Consider the following 20,901-nt stretch of genomic DNA (forward strand, 5'->3'; position numbering starts at 1 on the left):
ATAACCATTCAAGTGATGGGTGCCAAATAGATGGTTAAAAGGAAAATATCAAATGATCCAAATTTGGAGGAGAATATAAGATCCAAAGAGGCTTCAATAAACAACAGAGAGCCGTCCTTGTCAGTTGACAGGCCCAAATAGAACAACAGCAGACAGGCCTTATCAGGATAATAAGACCAGGATAGGCTGTTTTTGGGCTTGAACTTATGCAGCTACCAAAGGAGCCTCTAGAGAAATCTTGATCACTGGATGAGTGTCATGTGGTACAATTCCAACCATGCATGTATGATTCTGATAGCTTCTTAGGTCTATATAAGGAGGGAGAGGCCTTCATTTGTAATTAAGTCAAGAAGAGTTGTAGTTTGAATGTGTTGGAAATTATACAGATTAATGTATTTCTGTATAATGTGGAAACCAAAAATTGTAAAATAATCAGAAATCAGGACAGGCTAAAGCACGTCTGAAACACTGTCCTTAAAGCGTTATTTGCCCCTACTCAAGTGAATTGAGTATGCTGATAGGTTATAGGCAAACAGCTTCTATGATACGACGAGCCTGGAGTGGGTCTACGTTCAGCAAACACGAAGGCCCACCAAATAGAACTCAATTACACACTTTCTGACAGTATTACAGTATAAAGGAAAAAATTCCAAGAGAAGAAGAAAAGAAGAGAAAAAATAGTTTCGATTTCTGCACAGGTCAGTTCAAATCTTCAGCCACTGGTTCAGTTGAACCGTCCTAGACCATATCGCTGGTCTGTTCTTCAAGCTAAGGTTTAAGCCTTGCTACGTTGCTGGAAACACTACAATATATGAGTGGAGAGAGGCTGGCTGTCTTAGTTCGTATGGGTTTGCTGGAGTGAGTTGAGATGGATTGGAAACCCATCCAGGTCCTCCTTTTATAGGCTATGGTGGCTAGGGGTTATAGTCCAGAGACTTAAATTTCATTAAGCCATTTCTGGCTGTTGGAAAACTAGCCGTTTTCTGACTATTGTGCATGGGCCATTAAGCTGCTGCATGCTGACTGTTGTGAGACAACAGCTAGCCGTTTTCTAGCTATTGGGCTAGCCATGCAGCAGTTACAGCTGGACCCTACACTAATGGCTAGCTGTTACAGTTTCTGCTGTAACAGCTCTTTTCAATCCCTCTATTTATACTGAGAGATTTCTCTCCTAGTCATTCAGTCTAGTCTCTCTGCTAACCAGCCACCCGCCATAGCCACTTAGTCGCACCACGACTCGCACACGTCTCGCTCCGGTTCGCTCAAGGTCGCGAATGAACGACACGATGCGGACGTGCGAAGTGCGTCACTAGCGTCTCTACAGCCACACTACCTCACATGCCCACGCCCTTGCACCGAGCCCGAGCCCGAGCCCGTGCCTGAGACCGAGACCGAGTCCGAGTCCGAGACCGTGCCCGTGCCGGAGCCCGAGCACGAGTGCGCGCAGGGGCACTGGAACACGCAAGGTCTATAGTCCACGGACTAGATAGGTAAATATTATAATACTCCACATCCTTCATATAAACCACAGTTTTTTCTCTTCTCTTTTCCATGTGGGACTATTCCCAAAAATCCACAGAAAAGTGTTTTTCAAAACAACTTTTTATATTATATATTATTTTATTATTGAAATATATTTTATTAAAATCAATATTTTTTGCAACAATCTCCCACTTGATTTTATAAAATTATTTTCTCGGTTAAACAATACTGCCAGAATAATCAGCTTATATGCATAAAGAAAGATATTTTTCGATTTTAATCTTTCCTTAGTATAAGTATTTCAAAACTCTGTTAAAATAACTGATAGCCGCAGCTTTGAACCAGTTATTCCAAGATAACAGAATTAAAAATACCACACACATATTCGCTATGTGTTTGTTAGAGTTCTCACAATCTTGCTTAGCATATTTAATGGTCATGTGCTTATCCTAATTCGTGAACGATCCCGAGAGAAAACTCCTAACTCTCATGAGAGACGGCACCATTTCTACGTTCATATAGGTGAAATCCTTCCAGTGTCTCCGTTACTATAAGATACTTGTCTTTATAGACTAAATTTCATTAAGAGTTCTAAGACTCAACCCTCTATCGTAACGCTCAGCACTTATCTATTATAGATGAGATTTTATAATTTAGTGCTGAAAACTTTCCACATATCAGTGACTTGTTCTTACCCATTAAACCCAAAATTAGAGATTTTCTGACTTTAGGTTGGGTTACCATCACTGGTGGAACTTTAGTTGAAGAGTTTCAACCCCATCCCTCTAGATGTAGCCTTTACTACCTCTCTCGGTAAAGGTTTAGTGAAAGGATCTACCAGGTTATTGCTTGATTTCACATAAGAAATAGCAATGATTCCATCTCGAATCAATTGTCTAACATAATCATGTCGAAGACTAATATGTCTATACTTACCATTATAAGTGCCGCTATAGGCTCTAGCTAAAGTGGCTTCACTATCACAATGTAGTAACACAGCCGATATAGGCTTTATACAGAAAGGAATTTCTAATAGAAGATCCCTTAGCCACTCAGTCTCTTTGTCTGTTGCAGTCAGGGCTATAAATTCAGACTCCATAGTCGAATGCGTTATGCAAGTCTGTTTCTTGGATCCCCAAGATACAGCTACACCTCCTAGGGTGAATATTCACCCTGTAGTAGATTTGTTGTCCCCTGCACTCGATATCCAGCTTGCATCGGTATATCCTTCCAATACGGCAAGAAACTCTGAATAAAATAGTCCTAAGTCTTTGGTTGCTTTTAAGTAACCAAAGACTCTACTTATTGCATTCCAGTGTTCAGTGCTGGGGTTACTAGTAAACCTACTAAGTTTACTTACAGCATATGCGATATCAGGTATAGTGCATTGCATAGCATACATAAGACTTCCTATAGCACTCGCATATTTTAATTGTGCAACTATTCTTCCAGTATTTTCTTTTAGTTTGATACTTGGATCGAATGGGGTTTTTGCTTCTTTTATATTTAGATGGTTAAACTTGTTTAGTATCTTCTTAATATAATGAGATTGACACAAAGCATAACCCCCACAATGTTCTTTAACTTTGATACCAAGAATGGTATCAACTTGTCCAAGATCCTTCATTTTAAATACGGAAGATAGAAACCTCTTTATTTCAGTTACACATTCCATTTTATTACTTATTATTAGCATGTCATCAACATATAAATAAATAATAACGATGTAACTACCATCTACTTTAGAATATATGGATTTGTCAGCTACATTATGCATGAAACCATGAGATAGTATTTTGGAATCAAACTTCTCATACCATTGTTTTGGTGTTTGTTTTAATCCATACAATGATTTGACTAATCTACATACTTTGTTTTCATTTCCTGGTAGAACGAATCCTTCAGGTTGTTGTATATATACCTCCTCGTTGAGGTCACCATTCAAGAATGCGGTCTTTACATCCATTTGGTGGATGTAAAGATGATGTATGGAAGCTAGCACAAATAATATCCTAATGGATATTATCCTAGCTACAGGAGAATATATGTCAAAGTAATCTATCCCTTCTTTTTGTCTAAAACCCTTAGCTACTAGTCGAGCTTTAAAGGTTTGGATAGTCCCATCAGTGTGATATTTCTTCCTAAATACCCACTTACAACCTATGGGTCTAGAACCTGGAGGTAAGTTAACTAGTTCCCATGTTTGATTTGATAGTATAGATTCCATTTCATCGTTTATAGCTTCTTTCCAGAAAGCTGAGTCTCTAAAGGATATGACATCTTTATATGTTTTAGGATCATCTTCTATAGTCATTACTATAAGTATTTTTCTTATAACATTTTCTCTATCTCCTTCTACAAGATGGAAAATGACACGTTGTGAGTCTATATAGTCATCTCCTAGACTCTTTTCTATTCTTGTCCTTTGACTCCTACGAGGCTCAATAGGAGCTTCCACTATCTGTGGAGCTGTGCTTTCTGGTTCTCTATTAGGAGTTTGGATTTCATTATCCTTTGACTCCAAGGATAGTGAGTTCTCAAAGAACTCAACATCTCTTGATTCTATTATTGTATTAGACTCTATGTCTAGAAGCCTATAAGTTTTATTATTTTGCGCATACCCTAAGAAGGCGCACTTAATAACTCTTGGTCCTAACTTAGTTCTTTTTGGATCAGGGGTTCTGCAATATGCAAGACACCCCCACACTTTTAGATATCCTAGGTTAGGTTTTCTACCTCCCCATGTTTCATATAGAGATATTTTATATTTTTTAGATGGAATTCTGTTTATTATATGGCATGCTACAAGCAGTGCCTCTCCGCATATACTTAGTGACAACTTTGCTCTTATCAGCATTGAGTCGTATGCCTGATCTTTCCAGAAGATCTCCAAAAACTAAGTTTCGCTTCATGTCTGGGACGTGCAGTACATTAGTTAAAATCACTTTCTTTCCAGAGGTGAATATCAGTTCGATAGTTCCTTTGCCGACGACCTTCGATCGGACTTCATTACCCATTTGGACTTCTTGACCATCGGTCAATTTCTCATAGGTTTTGAAGGCTGATTTGTCGTAGCACACATGTACAGTAGTGGCAATATCATACCACCAACCTGGAACTTTGCCTTGGATGGTAATTACCTCAATTATGATCATAGCCACGATATTGCCTTCTTCTACTGCACTTGCCTCGTTTTTAGATTTGCAATAGCGGCATACTTGAGCATAATGCCTGATTTTTCTATAGACATGGCATGGGCCCTTGAACTTTCCGTTCTTCTTTTAGGTGTTCTTCTTGAATTTCCCTTTATTAGGTTTCAGGGAATCGTCCTTTTCGGGATGTTTGTTATTAGTATTTTCTACAGCATTTACCTTGGACGAGGTATTCCCATTATCATTTTTTCTATCGCGGTTACGGGATTCTTCCTCAATCCTGAAGTGTTTCTGGATTTGTTCCAGTGTGTAGTCATCGATTTTATGCAGCAACTTCTTTCTATAGTCTTTCCACATCGGTGACAATTTGGCGATTATAGCCCCGACTTGGAATGATTCAGGAAGATCGATTTTTATTGCTTTTATTTTGTTTACTATTAGCTGCAGTTCTTGGATTTGGGGCAGCAACGGTTTATTATCTACCATGCTGAAGTCAAAATACTTGGCGATGAGAAACTTGTTGGTACCTTCTTCTTCAGCCTTGTATTTGAATTCTAGAGCGGCCCAGATCTCCTTTGCTGATGATGTCTGTTGGTACAGATCGTACAGGCGGTCGGAGAGAGAGTTCAGAATGTGTCCTCGATACAAGAGTTCATCTTCGGCTCTTTTGGTGCGAGCAGCTACTTGTCCAGGTGTGTCTTTATGAGATGCTTCAGGTAGTGCTTGCAAATTTGGATCTAATATGTAATAGATCTTCAGCGCCGTCAGAAGAAATTTCAGCTTGTCTTGTCATCTTGTAAAATTGGTTCCATCGAACCGATCAAGACGTATCAAGTCCTGATTCATCAACTTGATGGATGAAACACTGTCGGCTTCCATCAGTAAATAACGCTTTAAGATTGTTAGAAATTATACAGATTAATGTATTACTGTATAATGTGGAAACTGAAAATTACAAAATAATTAGAAATCAAGACAGGCTGAAGCAGTCTGAAACGTTGTCCTTAAAGCGTTATTTGCCCCTACTCAAGTGAATTGAGTATGTTGATAGGTTACAGGCAAACAGCTTCTAGGATACGACGAGCCTGGAGTGGGTCTGCGTTTAGCAAACACGAAGGCCCACCAAATAGAACTCAATTACACACTTCCTGGCAGTATTACAGTATAAAGGAAAAAATCCCAAGAGAAGAAGAAAAAGTAGTTTCGACTTCTGCACAGGTCAGTTCAAATCTTCAGCCACTAGTTCAGTTGAACCGTCCTAGACCACACCGCTGGTCTGTTCTTCAAGCTAAGGTTTAAGCCTTGCTACGTTGCTGGAAACACTAGAATATATGAGTGGAGAGAGGCTAGCTGTCTTAGCTTGTATGGGTTTGCTGGAGTGAGTTGAGATGGATTGGAAACTCATTCAGGTCCTCCTTTTATAGGCTATGGTAGCTAGGGGTTATGGTTCAGAGACTTAAATTCCATTAAGTCATTTCTGGCTGTTGGAAAACTAGCCGTTTTCTGACTGTTGTGCATGGGCCATTAAGCTGTTGCATGCTAACTGTTGTGAGACAACAACTAGCCGTTTTCTAGCTGTTGGGCTAGCCATGCAGCAGTTACAGCTGGACCCTTCAATAATGGCTCAGTTGTTACAGTTTCTGCTGCAACAGCTCTTTTCAGTCCCTCTATTTATATTGCGACACGATGTGGACATGCGAAGTGCAAAGTGCGCCACTAGCGCCTCTATAACCACACTGCCTCACATGCCCACGCCCTCGCACCGAGCCCGAGCCTGAGCGCCCGCGGGGGAACACGCAAGGTCCATAGTCCACGGACTAGGTAGGTAAATATTATAATACTCCACATCCTTCATATAAACCACAATTTTTTCTCTTCTCTTTTTCATGTGGGACTATTCCCAAAAACCCACAGAAAAGTGTTTTTCAAAACAACTTTTTATATTATATATTATTTTACTATTGAAATATATTTTATTAAAATCAATATTTTTTGCAACAGTATGTTCTAGTGATATATGAAGTGCTCTTTCATACACTTGGGTCCTTACTTTGAAGTGATTTTTGGTGCTTCCAACTTGAGAAAGGCCGTGACAATATGCTATTAATGAAGAGGGAGAGAAAATAGATCATTATTGAATTTAAAAAAAATTATATAAAAAGAGAGAAATTAAAGTGTGAGATAGCAAAGTGCATGGTTGCTACATCGCCACATCGCCACATCTAATAAATCTCTAGCTTTTTTATTTTATAATTAGATGACATGTCCTACCCACCTACAATTTATATAAAATAAGCCTTTTCAATGATTAGTAAAGTATTTAAAGAAAAAAAAAATCAAATACTATTAGCATACATGTAACATCAACCACGATGCATAGTAAGTATTAAGATCTATGGAGCTTGATCATCAAAGATGTACTATTCATCCAACCAGCACTTTTGCGGTTGAGCTCTATGCTAATCTTGTTGGGGTCACTTGGCGCAGTGCCTCCTTCCTTGGGGGATTGTGGGCGTAGCCCCCTGATTGAAGGGCAATTTTATAATTTTTCATAGAGTTTTATGTAAACCCTAGTTCGCTTGGGGTAACAATATAGTGTCGAGAGAGAGAGAGAGAGAGAGAGAGAGAGAGAGAGAGAGATCATTATACTGAGAGTTGCTTCTTCGTTTTTTGTCTTAGAGTATGGTAGATTGGTGTGAATCCATGGATGTACCAAAAAAGAACCACGTAAATCTTTGTATTGTGGTTCGCATCTTTTCTCAATTTTTAATTTTATTTTGATATTGTTGTATGTGTGGCCAAGAATGAATCCTTCTCCCAAGAGTGAGGGCACATTGAAAGTAATTCATCGCAATAATGGTGGAGCCCATCAGTAATAAAGGTTATTAGTTACCTGTTATCAAGTGGATTCCCTTCCCCAAATCAAGCCTTACTCAGGTGATAACAATGAAATATTCCCGAATCTACGGCGGGTCCTACGATCACTTGGTCGAGATAAAACCAGGATATATTAATTTAGTAAAGCTATGAAAAAGTACATTTCTCATTAGCTAAGAATAAATTCATTTTAGTACCCAAATCAAAAAACAGAACAACAAAAATTCATAGAAGAAAAAATTCAGAAAATTTCAATCTTTTACCTTAGGAGAATAATACTTCTGAAAAGCTTTTGGGAAGTAGACAGGCAGCAAGAACCCAAACAGATTGAAAGACCAGAACACCAGATTTGCCACTGCCAGTCCCTGCCCGACGTGCAATCTCATCGTCGATCCGTGCTCCTCTTCTGCCTTCCCAATCTCAGTCTTCAACCATTCGGCAATCGTGAAAAGCCGCTTCGTGTTGTAGAAGACAGGCACGAATGCCCGGATCGGCAACGAGAAGCGGTGGGAGAATGTCATGCCTTCCATGAAGATCTGGGCAGAGAGGAGGAAGACATGTGGAGCGGCTGCTTTGATGCCTTCCTTATCTCCTTCATAGATCCCTTCAAAGATGTATCCGATCGGGAGGAAGAGGCCGATCAGGGCCCCGATTGCGACGTAGACGCCTAGGAGGCGGCTCTTGCCGAAGACGGGCGGTTCGGCTCGTGGGGTTAGGGCAGGGAAGGCGGCTTTTGATAAGAAGTATATGTAGAAGAAGGAGAAGATTGCGAAAGCGCAGTCTTCGATTCCGACCATTCCAGTGGCGGAGAAGACAGTGACAACAGCGAGAGCGTTGAGCTGGCGGAACGTGAGGAGGCTTTGGCGGTCTTGGGAGGGGATTGGATTGATTGGATTAGGCTCCTGGTCTTGTTCTTCCTTTGGAAGAACGATATCGCTGGTGGGGCCTACGCCGCCTGACATTTGTATTTTATTTTATTTTCTCTGTTTTTTTTTTTTTTAAAGAGGTGTTTGGATTGGGCTTTTGGATGCGAGAAGGAGAGAATTGAATTGGGTTTTTTGGATGTGGGAAGAAGAGATTTGAATTGGGGTTTTGGGTTAGAGAGGGAAGGAAGGAAAGGGCGTGATTTGAGTTGGGTTTTTTCGTTCTGTTACCTTCTGTTTAAGGGTTGGCTATGGAAGGAAAGAAAAGAGAAGAGGGAAGAATGGAAGATTTGGGTTAGAGAGACTGGTTGGAAAAGGAAAAATGAGAATTTGGATTTAGGAGAGAGAGAGAGAGAGAGAGAGAGAGAGAGAGAGATTGGGTTTTCTTCAAACAGAGAGAGAGATAGAGGGAGAGAGAGAGATGCGTACGAGAGAGGGGGAGTTCGTTGGGGACAGTTGCGAGGCAGGAGGATTAAAGGGATAGGGCTCACACGCGGCGCAATAAGGAGGAACGGGAAACGGATTGGCTACTCCCCTGCCCCCAGCCAATGGCTGGTAGTCGGTCCTCTGTGGCCCCCACATGATGTATGTGTTTCATCCATGCCGTCCATCTATTTTTCTAGATCATTTCATAGTATGATACCAAAAATGAGGTATATCCCAATCTCAACTAGACCATATTACAGGAAACAGTGTTGAATTAACGTCAACCATTAAAAACTTTTTGGGGGCCACAAAAGTTTTGAATCAAGATGATCTTTGTTTTTTCCCTTCATCTTGGTTTGTATGACTCAATCAACAGATTGGATGTCAAATAAACAGTACAGTGGGCCTTAGGAGGATTTTAATGGTGGATATCCAATCACTGTTGTTTTCGTGTAGTGTGGTCCAACTGAGATTTATATCCTTCTCATTTTTGGAATAAAGACCTAAAATGATCTGTAAAAATGGATTAACGGAATGGATGAAACACATACATCATGGTAGGGCCCACAGATCACCGACCAGCAGCCACTGGGCAGTTGGCAGGGGAGTAGCCAATCCGTTTCCGGAGGAACGGAGGTCGGGAGACACACGTGTCGGGATGAAGTAGTCGTGTCTAACTGCACCTGGTCGCGGCTTCGGGGATTCCGGATCCACCGAGGTGGGTGGGATCCCTGACCGTGGGTCCCACCATGATGTATTTTCCTTATAGCCACGCCGTCCATCCGTTTTCAAAACTCATTTCAGGGCATTATCAGGTGGTCCACAATGAAGCAGATCCAAATATCAGGTGGTCCATAATACAGGAAACAGTGCTAATCGATCATTAAAAAGTTCTCATGGGTCACAAATGTTTTGGGCCAATCTAATATTTTTGCAGTATTTTCATCTCTTTGTGATATTGTCAACAGGTTGGATGGAAAATCAGCATCCCGGTGACCCCTATAAAGTTTTTAATGGTGGTGATTCAATCACGACTGTTTCTTGTGGTATGGGTCCACCTAATATTTTGGATCGACTTCATTTTTGGGTCCATGCCCTAAAATGAGCCTTCAAAATGGATGGACGGTGTGGATGTAACTAACATACATCACAGTGGGCCCCATAGTTGGAGATCCACCTAAACCACAACCACTGCACCTGCGCCAGCGTACTTAGTTACGGGTGCACATGCATGCACAGCACAGGAGGCGAATTCCTACAGCCCCTGTTTTATGGAGCCCGTGCAACAAAAACCTGTGGGACCCACCGAAATTTCAGTTTGGCATCCGTTCCTTCCTCCCTTGCTCATGTAAAAAAATTAATCAGATTCAAAACTCAAGTGGGCCACACCATAGGAAGCAATGGGTTTGGGACCCCAGGTTTTGGATCTGGCTGATGATATTTGTGTTTTCCATTCATCTCAGTGGGACTGGGATTTTGAATGGACTGGATTGGATGAAGGGCCCACAAAGATCTCTCAGGTTGGCCCTATTCACCAACGTTGGGCCTTTTTTTATTTGAACGTGGACCATTGGATTCACTATCTTCTGAGCCGTCAATTTTCTGTCCACAGTGAAGATTTTCTTATGAGGAGATTTTTTGGGCCTGGTCCATGTATACGGGAGCCCAATAGACCAACGGCTCCATCAATGAACATGGGCCCACTTAGACAAACTGAAAGCCTATTCACAGTATCATCGGTCCCATGGACAATGGTTTGGTAATCCAGGCAGTTGTTCCTGTGGCTGGGGATGGGGACTGTGTATTTTGTTCTCAATCCAACTATTTGCAGGCCATCCGTTCAAGGGTCAGGATCTTTTTAAATTAGTAGGATTTCTGGGGAATTTCCCATCATAGCGACCCAGTTGGCCATACTCTGGGCTCCACCCCGGGTTCATATACTCCCTCCTTTCTGAGCTAGATTGTCATTTAAGGGCAAAGGAAACAACTGTCGATCAAGCTCATGCATGTCATTCCCACACAAATCCAACCATTCATCAGGTGGGCCATAACCTATAGGTTCCATAGCTCAGATATTTGGAATCATGAATACATAATACTCATTGGAAAATCATAACGCCTGTTTGGGTTTTCAGTTTGCACAAATGAGGCCCATCGTTTGATCCAATCCATTGAAATGGACTTCGCCATGGATGGTCGATGCACCAAAATGATCCCCAGATCAAACGATTCCAGATGTTTAACATTGCTCAATCCACAATCCGGTCAGCTAACCACAGCCCACCACTTCTCATCCGCGCATCTTTAGGGTTCCAGCCCAAACCCAACCCATTTATTTAAATGGCCAGACCCACTTAATCAAGCCATCGAAACCATGGGGCCCACTTGTAAAAACAGAGAACCTTGGCATACTGAATGAATGTCAATGCATAAACACGGTTTATACATCAGGAAGAACAAGAAGGGCTTGCACTGACACTAAAAACCACATTATTACAGAATATTTTGAGAAACTACCAATCGGACAATCAGACCCAGAAAAAGAAAAAAAAAACATAATTCAAGTTGCAGTGTCTTGTCCGGGGTGCACACGGGCCTGTTGTGGATGGAGCATTTTCTGATCAGCGATTCCAACGTGACCACCTGATCAGTGTTTATAAAATAGACGGCTGTAAGAATCAGACACCGGAACTTTAAAAAAAAAAAAAAAAACTGCAATCTAGCCCATTAACATATATGCTGCCGATGCCTTTCTTTTTTCTGTTCTTTCACACAGAAGAGCTCTCTACTAAAACTGGAACCTCTGCTAAGAATGTATCTGGGGCTGGAACTGCACTTCTCTGATATCACATTAATTCCTACCCTTCTTCTCAGGCATTGCTTCTCTGCTTTGGGATGTATTTCAGCCTCCTACCTTTTTCCACCTTTGCTCCATGCTTGGACTTAATGGGGCCCATGGGCGCCCCAGAAAACTGGTTCTCTGCATTGCCAGGGGCAGTGCTCTGATCGCCATCCAGTGGTGATGGTGATGGTGGATTGGCATGATTGCCATCCAGGGTCTCAAGGCAATCAGGTGGTTTGGTTTCGGGGGATGGGAGGACCAGCTCCACATGATCTCCAGCCATAGCCTCCTTCCATCCTGCAAGAAATAATGAGGTTTTGGTCGAACTAGTCATTACAATATCGAGAAACACAAAGGTTATAGATATGAACTTAGATACTCGGGTAGAGCGATGGATGATGCACAGGCACTTGGAAATTACTTAGAAATTGCGCATTTGGCATACAAGTAATTCAAATTAAACCGTCCAAATCTTGGATCCCAGTTTAGATATATCATAAACGAGAAAGTGTAATAATTTGATTATCCAAGTATCAGATTGGTGGACATTTATTGGAATATTTTAAAAAAATCCACTGGTCCCATTTCACAAACAAGTGTCCACGAATTAGATGTTAAGATGGTTCAATCAATCCAATTTTGGGGCCATCTTAGCGATGTTGAGTTCCACAGTTTAGTCAGTTTAATATGCACATGTACAATTTATGAGTGCCTGTGTATCACACATCATAATCCGCCTGAGTAAAAAACAACCCCACAGGTCCACACATACAAGGGCAGGATGTCCAGTCATACTCTTCTGAAGTGTGCCACTGTGGCATGTGTATGAGATCTGGGCCCTTCACCAGGTAAGCCCCACTGTCTATTTCTAGAGGGGTTGGTATGGGTTGTAGTGTACAGTTGGCTGTGAGTGATCCGTCCTTTATGAAAAGCATGGGAGAAATAAGTAATTCTTACGCTGACTGAAAAAGGCCACTGCATCATGGCTTGAGAACAACCTCAGACCGGTTGGATCTCCACCTTCTGACACTGTTGAAGAGTCCTTGCATCGGAAGGAACTATCATCGCCTGTTGCACACTGAGCCAGAGACCTCTCATCTGACAAAGCTCGAACGGCAACCTCACCAGAAGCTTCATTGAGTCCAGCTTCTTCTCTTTTATCAATGTGATCTGCAGTCGGGCCACCAAATTCCTGCCGACTCACTGGCCTCCAGAGCTTCACTGTCGACCGGTTGGCCCCACTTTGAATGGGGTCCGTTTTCATGGGCTTCTCTGGTCTCAGAATTTGGAGGTCACCGGTGCATCGTTCGAGAGCCACAGCCGGCACATCATCTTGACTATTAGGATCTCCAAGCCTGACAGATATAGAACCAATCACGACCTGGCTGCTGTTGCCTTGATCTGATGGGTCTCTAGATTCTCTCTGTACTCTAATGTCCGAACCCTCCCCTACACACTCAAGCTTGGTCTTCCGAGTCCAGACCTTGTGGCCATTACTGGCTAAAGAAGAAACAGCCCTCTGATCCCTGTAGCTGTTGTGTTTCTGCACGACTGGCTTCGATGGTTGAACATGACTCAGATGGTAAGCATTTTGAGTGTTTCTCCACAGTTTCAGTGACACCGGCTGGGGAGCAATAGCTGGCAATAGCTGGTTGCTGTCCTGCTGCTGCATCCAGACTCGTGCGTCTACGCTATCACTACCAGCCAAGTTGGTATCTCCACAAACTGTGTCCATGCTGATATCACCATCTCTCAGGTGTCGGGGCCCACATGCTTCCACATCAACATCCAAAGATTGGACAGGCTCCAGATGCAGCTTGACAGGATCGGATGGTGCTTCTGTAGTGCTGGAATCAGATCCGGAGGAAGACCATGGGTAGGATGTTTCTGAAAGATATGGTGCACCCTCGACACCATCTGGTGAACCCTCCTTGAAATCTGCCTTCTCTCTGTCAGCTTGCTCCTTTGCTTTCTGCTCTTTCTGCTTCAATTTCTTCAACCGCTTCCTTTCCAATAGTTCAGCTTGTCTGCAGGAAATAAAAGAGGATAATGGACTTGGTCAAAGCATCAAGAACAGACCAGTAGAAATGAAGACAGCAAAACCACTGATCAGAGGTGAGGACCAGTCTCAGTTGGTGAATCGAATCTACATAGATACACCAGAACAAAACTCACCCCAACAAAATCCAGAGACGGTGCACACAAACTGTGAGTTCTAGCAGTTGATTATCCGTTCAAAAATACAAAGCCAAAAAGCTAGTCTATATATTACTTTGATACCAGAGGCACAGGAAGCAGCAGCAGCAGCAAGAAGTAGAAAACAGGTTATTTCAGGAACCAAAGGCATCTGGCAATAATTATACTGAACGCAATAATCATATTGAAAAGCAGGATATACGAGTGTTATCTCAAACAATGCAATGGTGTACAACAAAGAGAAATGCTCCAATGCTCTCAGAGCACTACGAGTTATAGTGCTCCTAGTTGCATTGGTTCACTTGGACAGTCCAATCCATTGATCTACACTGTTCATTAGGTTCACTACACATTTCACAGGCTACCATGCAAGCATACACCAATCTGACAAATAATAATATTTGATCAAATGGAACTTAATATGGACAATTGATATCATTTACACAAAAGTAGGTCCAATCAACAATTTGATCCATCTATTTGTTAGGGCATGTCATGGTTTGCATCGATCGTGATGCATAGTGATCTTAGAATGGAAATTAAAAAATAAAAATAAAAATGGATGCATGCAAGTTTGGACTGCTAAACATAATTACTACCCCCATAACAATCGCGGATGTCATCAAATTTTCAAGAATCACAATCCACCAGTTGCAGGTTTTCTTCGCATTTCTGCGAGCATCAAAGCTAGTTGCAGTGGAGCAGCAACCATGTATTCTAGTCTTGGGCTAGACTCCTATGGTAGTTTAGCACTACTTTGAACAAGTTGGTGACTCATCCACCTCAGACGTGGCACCAATGAACAGCTATCCAATCCATCCAAATGGTGAGTCATGCTGTGGATAGAGCATATCTCCAAGATCTCACTGATAAGGCAACCCTAACCATCCAATTAATGGCTATCAAATGGATGGTTAAAAGTAAAATATTGGGTGGTCCACATTCAAAGGGAAAATCAGATGGTTAACATTATCTTGTCTACTTTTTTGGCTATGCTCCATCCAGAGCTGGGTGAGCAATTGGGATTGCTATACGCGCATGCCAGATTGCCAGTGTATAGCTGCCACCACCATTTTTTAAATGGTGTTAAACTAACATGTGTCTAGCCCTTTATTAATCTGACCAGAAGAGGTACCTTTTCTGCGCAGCTTCCTCTTCTGCCACAAGCTGCTTCTCGCACCTTAGAGCTTCTTCATCCTTCTCAGCCAGCCACGCTTTAACCTATCAAGGATATAAGGTAAACCATGATTGGAGAACAGGTTTATATAATGAAGTATTTGAACTGGAGAAAATCTACATGTACATGTGGGACATTTGAGACAAACACCAGGTGGGCCCCATGTACAATGTGGACAACCTGACTCGGAAGTCAATCTGGTCAGCTTATTGCGTTCAAACACACAAAAACAATGTACGGTTAAAAAATGCCTACGGTCCACATTATCAGACCTGCCCTATTTTTGGGTCCATCATTGACAAGTCAGAGTCCACCAGATGTAGGGCTTGCACATCCACACTCATGGCTGTGTTCGGTGTGAGCATGGAGAGGTGCATGTGGGCTCACCAGAACTTTGAACATGGACCCGACATTCTAAATGTCCAGAAAATGAATAAATAAAGCATAATGAAAGCTTTACCAGTTTCTGTTCCACCAGAAAACTGGTGCAAGCAATAAGATTCTTCGTCTCAAGACCAATCTTCCCTGCTTCTCCGTCAAAAACAAATTTTTGCATGGATGCAGCCATTCCAGCACACAAGAATGTCTTCTCGCTTGCATCATCAAGTATACTGAATAATTCCTTGGAAGATATAGGAAATCTGGAAGGCATAGCTTGGACAACATCCTACCAAAGCGTGTAAGTAATTAATAACCTGAAACGAAACAAATAACTGGAAGATAAAGGAACTTCAGGTATATAGAGGTGTGGCCTCACCACAAGAGCTGCACCAGCCTTTATGTAAATTTGTGGCAGTGAACAAAACCCAGGTTTTCGGATAAATGACGTCAATGCTCTTATAATAGAAGATCCAGCAACTTCCTAAAATGCACTGCTTATTAGAAACATAATCAATGCAAAAACAATAATGACATTAAATCATTTTAATTTCTAAGAGACGTGGCCTGTTGGTTCTGATATCAAGATCTCAATCTAAACAATTTTCAATGTAGTTTCGGTTTTGCATAATATATTAAAGATCGACTACGAGACATGGTTGTAAATCTCACATTCTATATTACAGGTTAGCCATGAAGCTATTTGGCCAGACAAAGTTGCAGAACCTGGATGCACCAGTGATCTCAGGTCATTATATCTAGTGTTTATATTGGTCAACACCAGAAATGTTCGGAGAAAAAAAAAAAAACAGTTCATAGCTTCATGGTATGTGATATAGCCATAAGATTCAGGATTGAATAGCGCCAAAAATCATTCAGTGGAGCAATTCATGATCAAAGGTTTCTCTTTGGCGGCAACAAACAACTCTTTTTTTTTTTTTGGAAGATGAGCAACCAACAACTATGACATAATTTATCATCAAATGAGTGCATGCTATGGAGTTATACAAATGCATTTGCTCACAAGTAAGATAATATATAGGCCAGAGAAATAATGCTTAGATATTGGGTCATCACCTCAAGTGTCACACTCTTGAACGATACAATTTCCCTTGCTTCATCCGAAGAGAGCTAAAAAACATAAATAAGCAATCTCAGTGACAGCAATAAAGGGGGGAAATTTTACTCATACCAAAAGTGACAGATATGCATTACCTTGTCCCAGAATGCACCCAGGAAATCCCTGTTCGTGGGAGAGTCCTACAAATTCGATAAAAGCATAGCCAGGGAACATCAAAAGAGGCAAAATGAAGAAGAAAAATACAAACATTAACACGAAATTACAAACTACCTAGATCTCACCAAACCATCAAGATTGCTTAATTTTAAAAAAGGAGTGAAAATTAAAATGTCTAAATAAGTAGAAATGACTGGAATAGAATTCTGAACCAACATTTACAAACTTGCAAATACAGAGACATACACATATCTATAGTTCAAATTGCAAATTAGTACCGTTGGCTCAAATTATACACAACTAATATAATATGAAAGCTAAGCTAAGCAGGTTGCTAATCCATTCATGTAGCTAAAAGCCTAGAAATGCTAGAAAATTTCAGCTTGAGTCAACCGGCAAATAAAACAATGGAAACAAAAAATATCTTTGGTTGAAATAATAATGGAGTTAATAATTTGATTACAGTCACTAATTGCAGTCATGCAATAATAGTTTCCACTACAACAGCCAATATGGTGGCTGATGTGGTGAATGTGGCAACTGATGATCTTGCTCGGAAAAGGTGATCCCTGCCCTCCATAATTAAGGGAGTTTCCCTGTCCCTCTCACAATCTTTTCTCTTTTATGGGTTCTCTTTAATGAAGTATTTGGGAAAAATAAAAAATAAAACTCAACATATGATATAAAAGGAATCATAATTCTGTAGAAGGCCATAAATTACATTTGCTTTCCCATGGTATTAAAAAAATGTTTACGCAACAGTAATGGTGGGATTCGTTACGTCATGCAGGGCTGTAATGCCCATTCTGAGAAAAGAGCCCATAACAGGCCAGTATGGGGTTGTCATGGCCAATACGGGTCCGTGATGGTCCGATATGGGGACGATATGTTCCTACCCGCAAATTTTTTATTATCGTTACAGCTTCTATCATGATGGCCATCGGTTGTTGTGGCCATCATTACCGTTATTGAACACCTTGCTTCTCCACAAAGAAAAGCCCACCAAAAAAACTAGACATGCTTGGCTCTCCAAGAAAATATGTGGTGAAAAGTAAATGTTATATGAGATCATATGGAATTAGAAAGTACAAAAACCTTATCAATATTTAGTGAGCGTCGGTGAACACGTATGTGGCGCCTATAGTTAATGGACGAACAAAATTCTCGGGAGCACTTGTCACATTTTTGCACCTTAGGAGGCGCCAACAAGGGCCAACCTGGGAGACCTGCCACACAAAGGAAATGATAGCCAGTCAATAACATAGACCCACCGCTTCGACCTGAAGAAAACCTATGGCTAGCTAGAACCCGAAATACCTGCTTGTGACACTTGACATACATTATCAGGCTCACCATTGGCCTTAGCAGCGGCTTGCGCCAAGGCAACAACAGCTTCAGGAATTTTGAGAGTTTGCATTTGTTCAGAGGTGCTTTGTGTCCCCTTTATAGGGACTCCACTACACTTTTTAGAGGGAACAGATTCCTTTATACCATTCATCTTAGATACAAATGAGCTCATACCAGTGCCATGTTCTAGAGGTCGCTCCTTCCCTTCTATAGCATTATCAACCTTTGGACCCTTAGAAAGCTTGTTACCTCCTTGTGGATCTAAAGCCTGAAGTAATTGGATCCACTGAATTGGACTTTCACCAGGCCTTGAGAAAGAAAGAAAAGGATCTTTCCCTATTGCTTGCCTGATGAAAGTATCAAGGGAGTCATGTCCTTCCTTCTCTGCCTTCGCAGCCTTCTGCTCAGGCTTCATTGCGTCAGGAATGAAACTGGTTCTCAGTTTTGCAACTGACATCTACAAAATCACCAAAAACCAACAGCCGTGTGAAAAGGGCCCTGCTCAAAATAATAATAATAAAAGAGGATTAGGATCCATTGGCCACCTATCCTTCATGAATTGCCTTGACTACATTGCATCATATGATACATATGGCCATATATAGAATCCCCCATTCGGTTGGTAATATAGAAAGATAAATGCGCATTGGGAAGAGCATCCAAATTGCCAGTCCAGCAGAAACATTTCTGCCCAAATGATATGCAGAGTCTAGGAAATGTAGAAGTTGGAAAAAGACCACCCAATAGAAATATAATCCCGAATGCACCCTAAACTAAGACCATCATATTCCTAAATACCAATAAAAGTTCTTGAATCCATCTCTAATCCAGGATCAAGGAAAATACTAATTAAAAACCATAAATAAATACAACAGAAATCCATTCACACAATGAAGCCATTAAAATTTGAGAGAGATAGAGAGAGAGACTTGCCATCCAAATGCAATCAACAAGAAAAACAACCTGTACAATAAGTGCACCAAGAAAATCCTAGCCATTCAAAGCCACTTAAAAGCAATAGCAGATTCAACTCTAATGCAGTCTGACTCAACTGAACTAAAACGAAAGGAAACCCAGGTATCATACAGCTAAGACCCACATTCTGGTGATCCAAACCGTTCATTTAGTCTCTCCATTACGGACCACACCATAAACATCCCCCGACACTGTCTGATGGATGGACCCTGCAGATGGAAGAATATGATAGATCGTTTCCCTGGGATTTTCTGGTGGATGGGGGCTGATGTGGCTCAACCCATTCATGATCGACCCACCAAATGAAAGGTTTAGATAACTAGAATGTAGGCAACAACCCACACTGCTCATCCACCAATGGTCCACATTCAATGGCGAAGAGATGTACAGATGGCTCGATTAAAGATTTTCCAACCACGGAAACTTCTGTTACATAAAAACAGTTCACGATGATATAGAACAGTCCGGATGACGATAATGTGCGTCCACCAACAGAATGAAAACATCGATTTTCCCGGCCAACATCATCCATTTCCTCGGATCAAAACATAGGAAATGCCACAAACGGATCAAGAAACAAAGAGAAACACATCCATCGATCAAGAAACGTAGAATAACCAATCTAGGGCCGATCAGAAAACAGCAGCCATAGCCCGCTGCAATCCGAACCGCTTGATCGGTAAATTTACAAATATCAACAGCAAAACCAACAAATTACATATTTAAAATTCAAATTTTAAAAATGAAACTTAAAAACATATAGGGTTTTTTGACGTGCGATCTGAGATCGTTACACAAAAATAAATAAATAAATAATCGAAAAAATACCCCAAAAGAAAAAAGAGTGGAGTCGAGATTCATATACCAGTGGATTGAATCGAGAATCGAACAAGAGAATCGCGAAGATTTTAAGAGAGGTAGATGTAGAGAGAAAGAAAGGGATGAAAACCCTAGAAATCCGAGAATCGGAGTGAAAGAACTTCGATTTCCTTAGAAATTTCGATTGAGGAAATGAAAAAAAGGCAGAAAGGGGAAGACAAGTGTACGAGGGAGGGAAATATATAGACGAGAATTATTCTGTACGGTAGAGGTGTATGGAAATCCATACACATGCGCACATTAAATGTACACGTGGTATATATTCCTATCAATCTGAACCGTTAAAAATCATTCCTGATTGAGGGTGATGAATAATAAACCATATTACTCAAGTATTGATCCTAACCGTCCGAAACGTAAATTTTCAGTGTCCAAATTGGATTAGAACGTAGCCATTGATCTGAGGTTCAGATCATTCTATCCATCGGGGCAGGTGTTATGATGAGTGTGTACCCCTATATGGATGGCTACTATTAGGTATTTAAATTCCACGTGCTCAGTATCTATGTGTAGGTTGTGTGGATGCCGTACATTGATTTAACAGGGTAAGTGGAATGATCTCGACATGGGCAAGGAAGTTGGAACGCAGGTTGTGGAATGAGGCACTCACCACCTTTTACCATGGTGTAAAGACTCTGTGGGGCCCACTGTGATGTGTGTGTTTTATCCACGCCGTCCATTAGTTTTTCCAGATAGTTTTATGGCATGATACCAAATTTGAATCATATCCAAATCTCAGGTAGACCACATCACAGAAAAGAGTGGGGATAATGATATACACCGTTGAAACATTCCTACGGCCCTCATTGATATTTATTTGTCATCTAACCTGTTAATAAGGTCATACAGACATAGATGAAGGGAAAACACAAATATCCTCTTGAGTATAAACTTCTTTCACTTGCAGAAGTTTTCAACGGTTGGAATTCAATTTTCATTGTTTTCTGTGGTGTGGTCCACTTAAGTTTTGGGTACGCTTTAATTTCCCTATCATGACTCAAAACTAGCTT

General features: G+C 41.1%; 2 protein-coding genes across 2 annotated transcripts; both read right to left on the reverse strand.

The window, feature by feature from the left end:
- Positions 1 to 7,762: 7,762 nt before the first annotated feature.
- Positions 7,763 to 8,473, reverse strand: LOC131230597 (uncharacterized). The gene has a single exon (XM_058226498.1). It carries the CDS (start codon positions 8,471 to 8,473, stop codon positions 7,763 to 7,765), a length of 711 nt encoding a protein of 236 aa, XP_058082481.1.
- Positions 8,474 to 11,565: 3,092 nt separating this feature from the next.
- LOC131230993 (uncharacterized) lies at positions 11,566 to 20,029 on the reverse strand. Its single transcript, XM_058227039.1, has 10 exons — positions 19,878 to 20,029; positions 18,008 to 18,494; positions 17,786 to 17,916; positions 16,669 to 16,713; positions 16,531 to 16,584; positions 15,833 to 15,937; positions 15,536 to 15,742; positions 15,034 to 15,119; positions 12,660 to 13,729; positions 11,566 to 11,999 (listed from the first exon to the last, which is right to left on the reverse strand). Exons 2-10 carry the CDS (start codon positions 18,492 to 18,494, stop codon positions 11,731 to 11,733), a joined length of 2,454 nt encoding a protein of 817 aa, XP_058083022.1. The 5' UTR covers positions 19,878 to 20,029; the 3' UTR covers positions 11,566 to 11,730.
- Between the last annotated feature and the right edge of the window lie 872 nt (positions 20,030 to 20,901).

Source organism: Magnolia sinica, chromosome 17 (genome assembly GCF_029962835.1).
Source record: "Magnolia sinica isolate HGM2019 chromosome 17, MsV1, whole genome shotgun sequence".
In the NCBI taxonomy this organism is placed as follows: domain Eukaryota; kingdom Viridiplantae; phylum Streptophyta; class Magnoliopsida; order Magnoliales; family Magnoliaceae; genus Magnolia; species Magnolia sinica.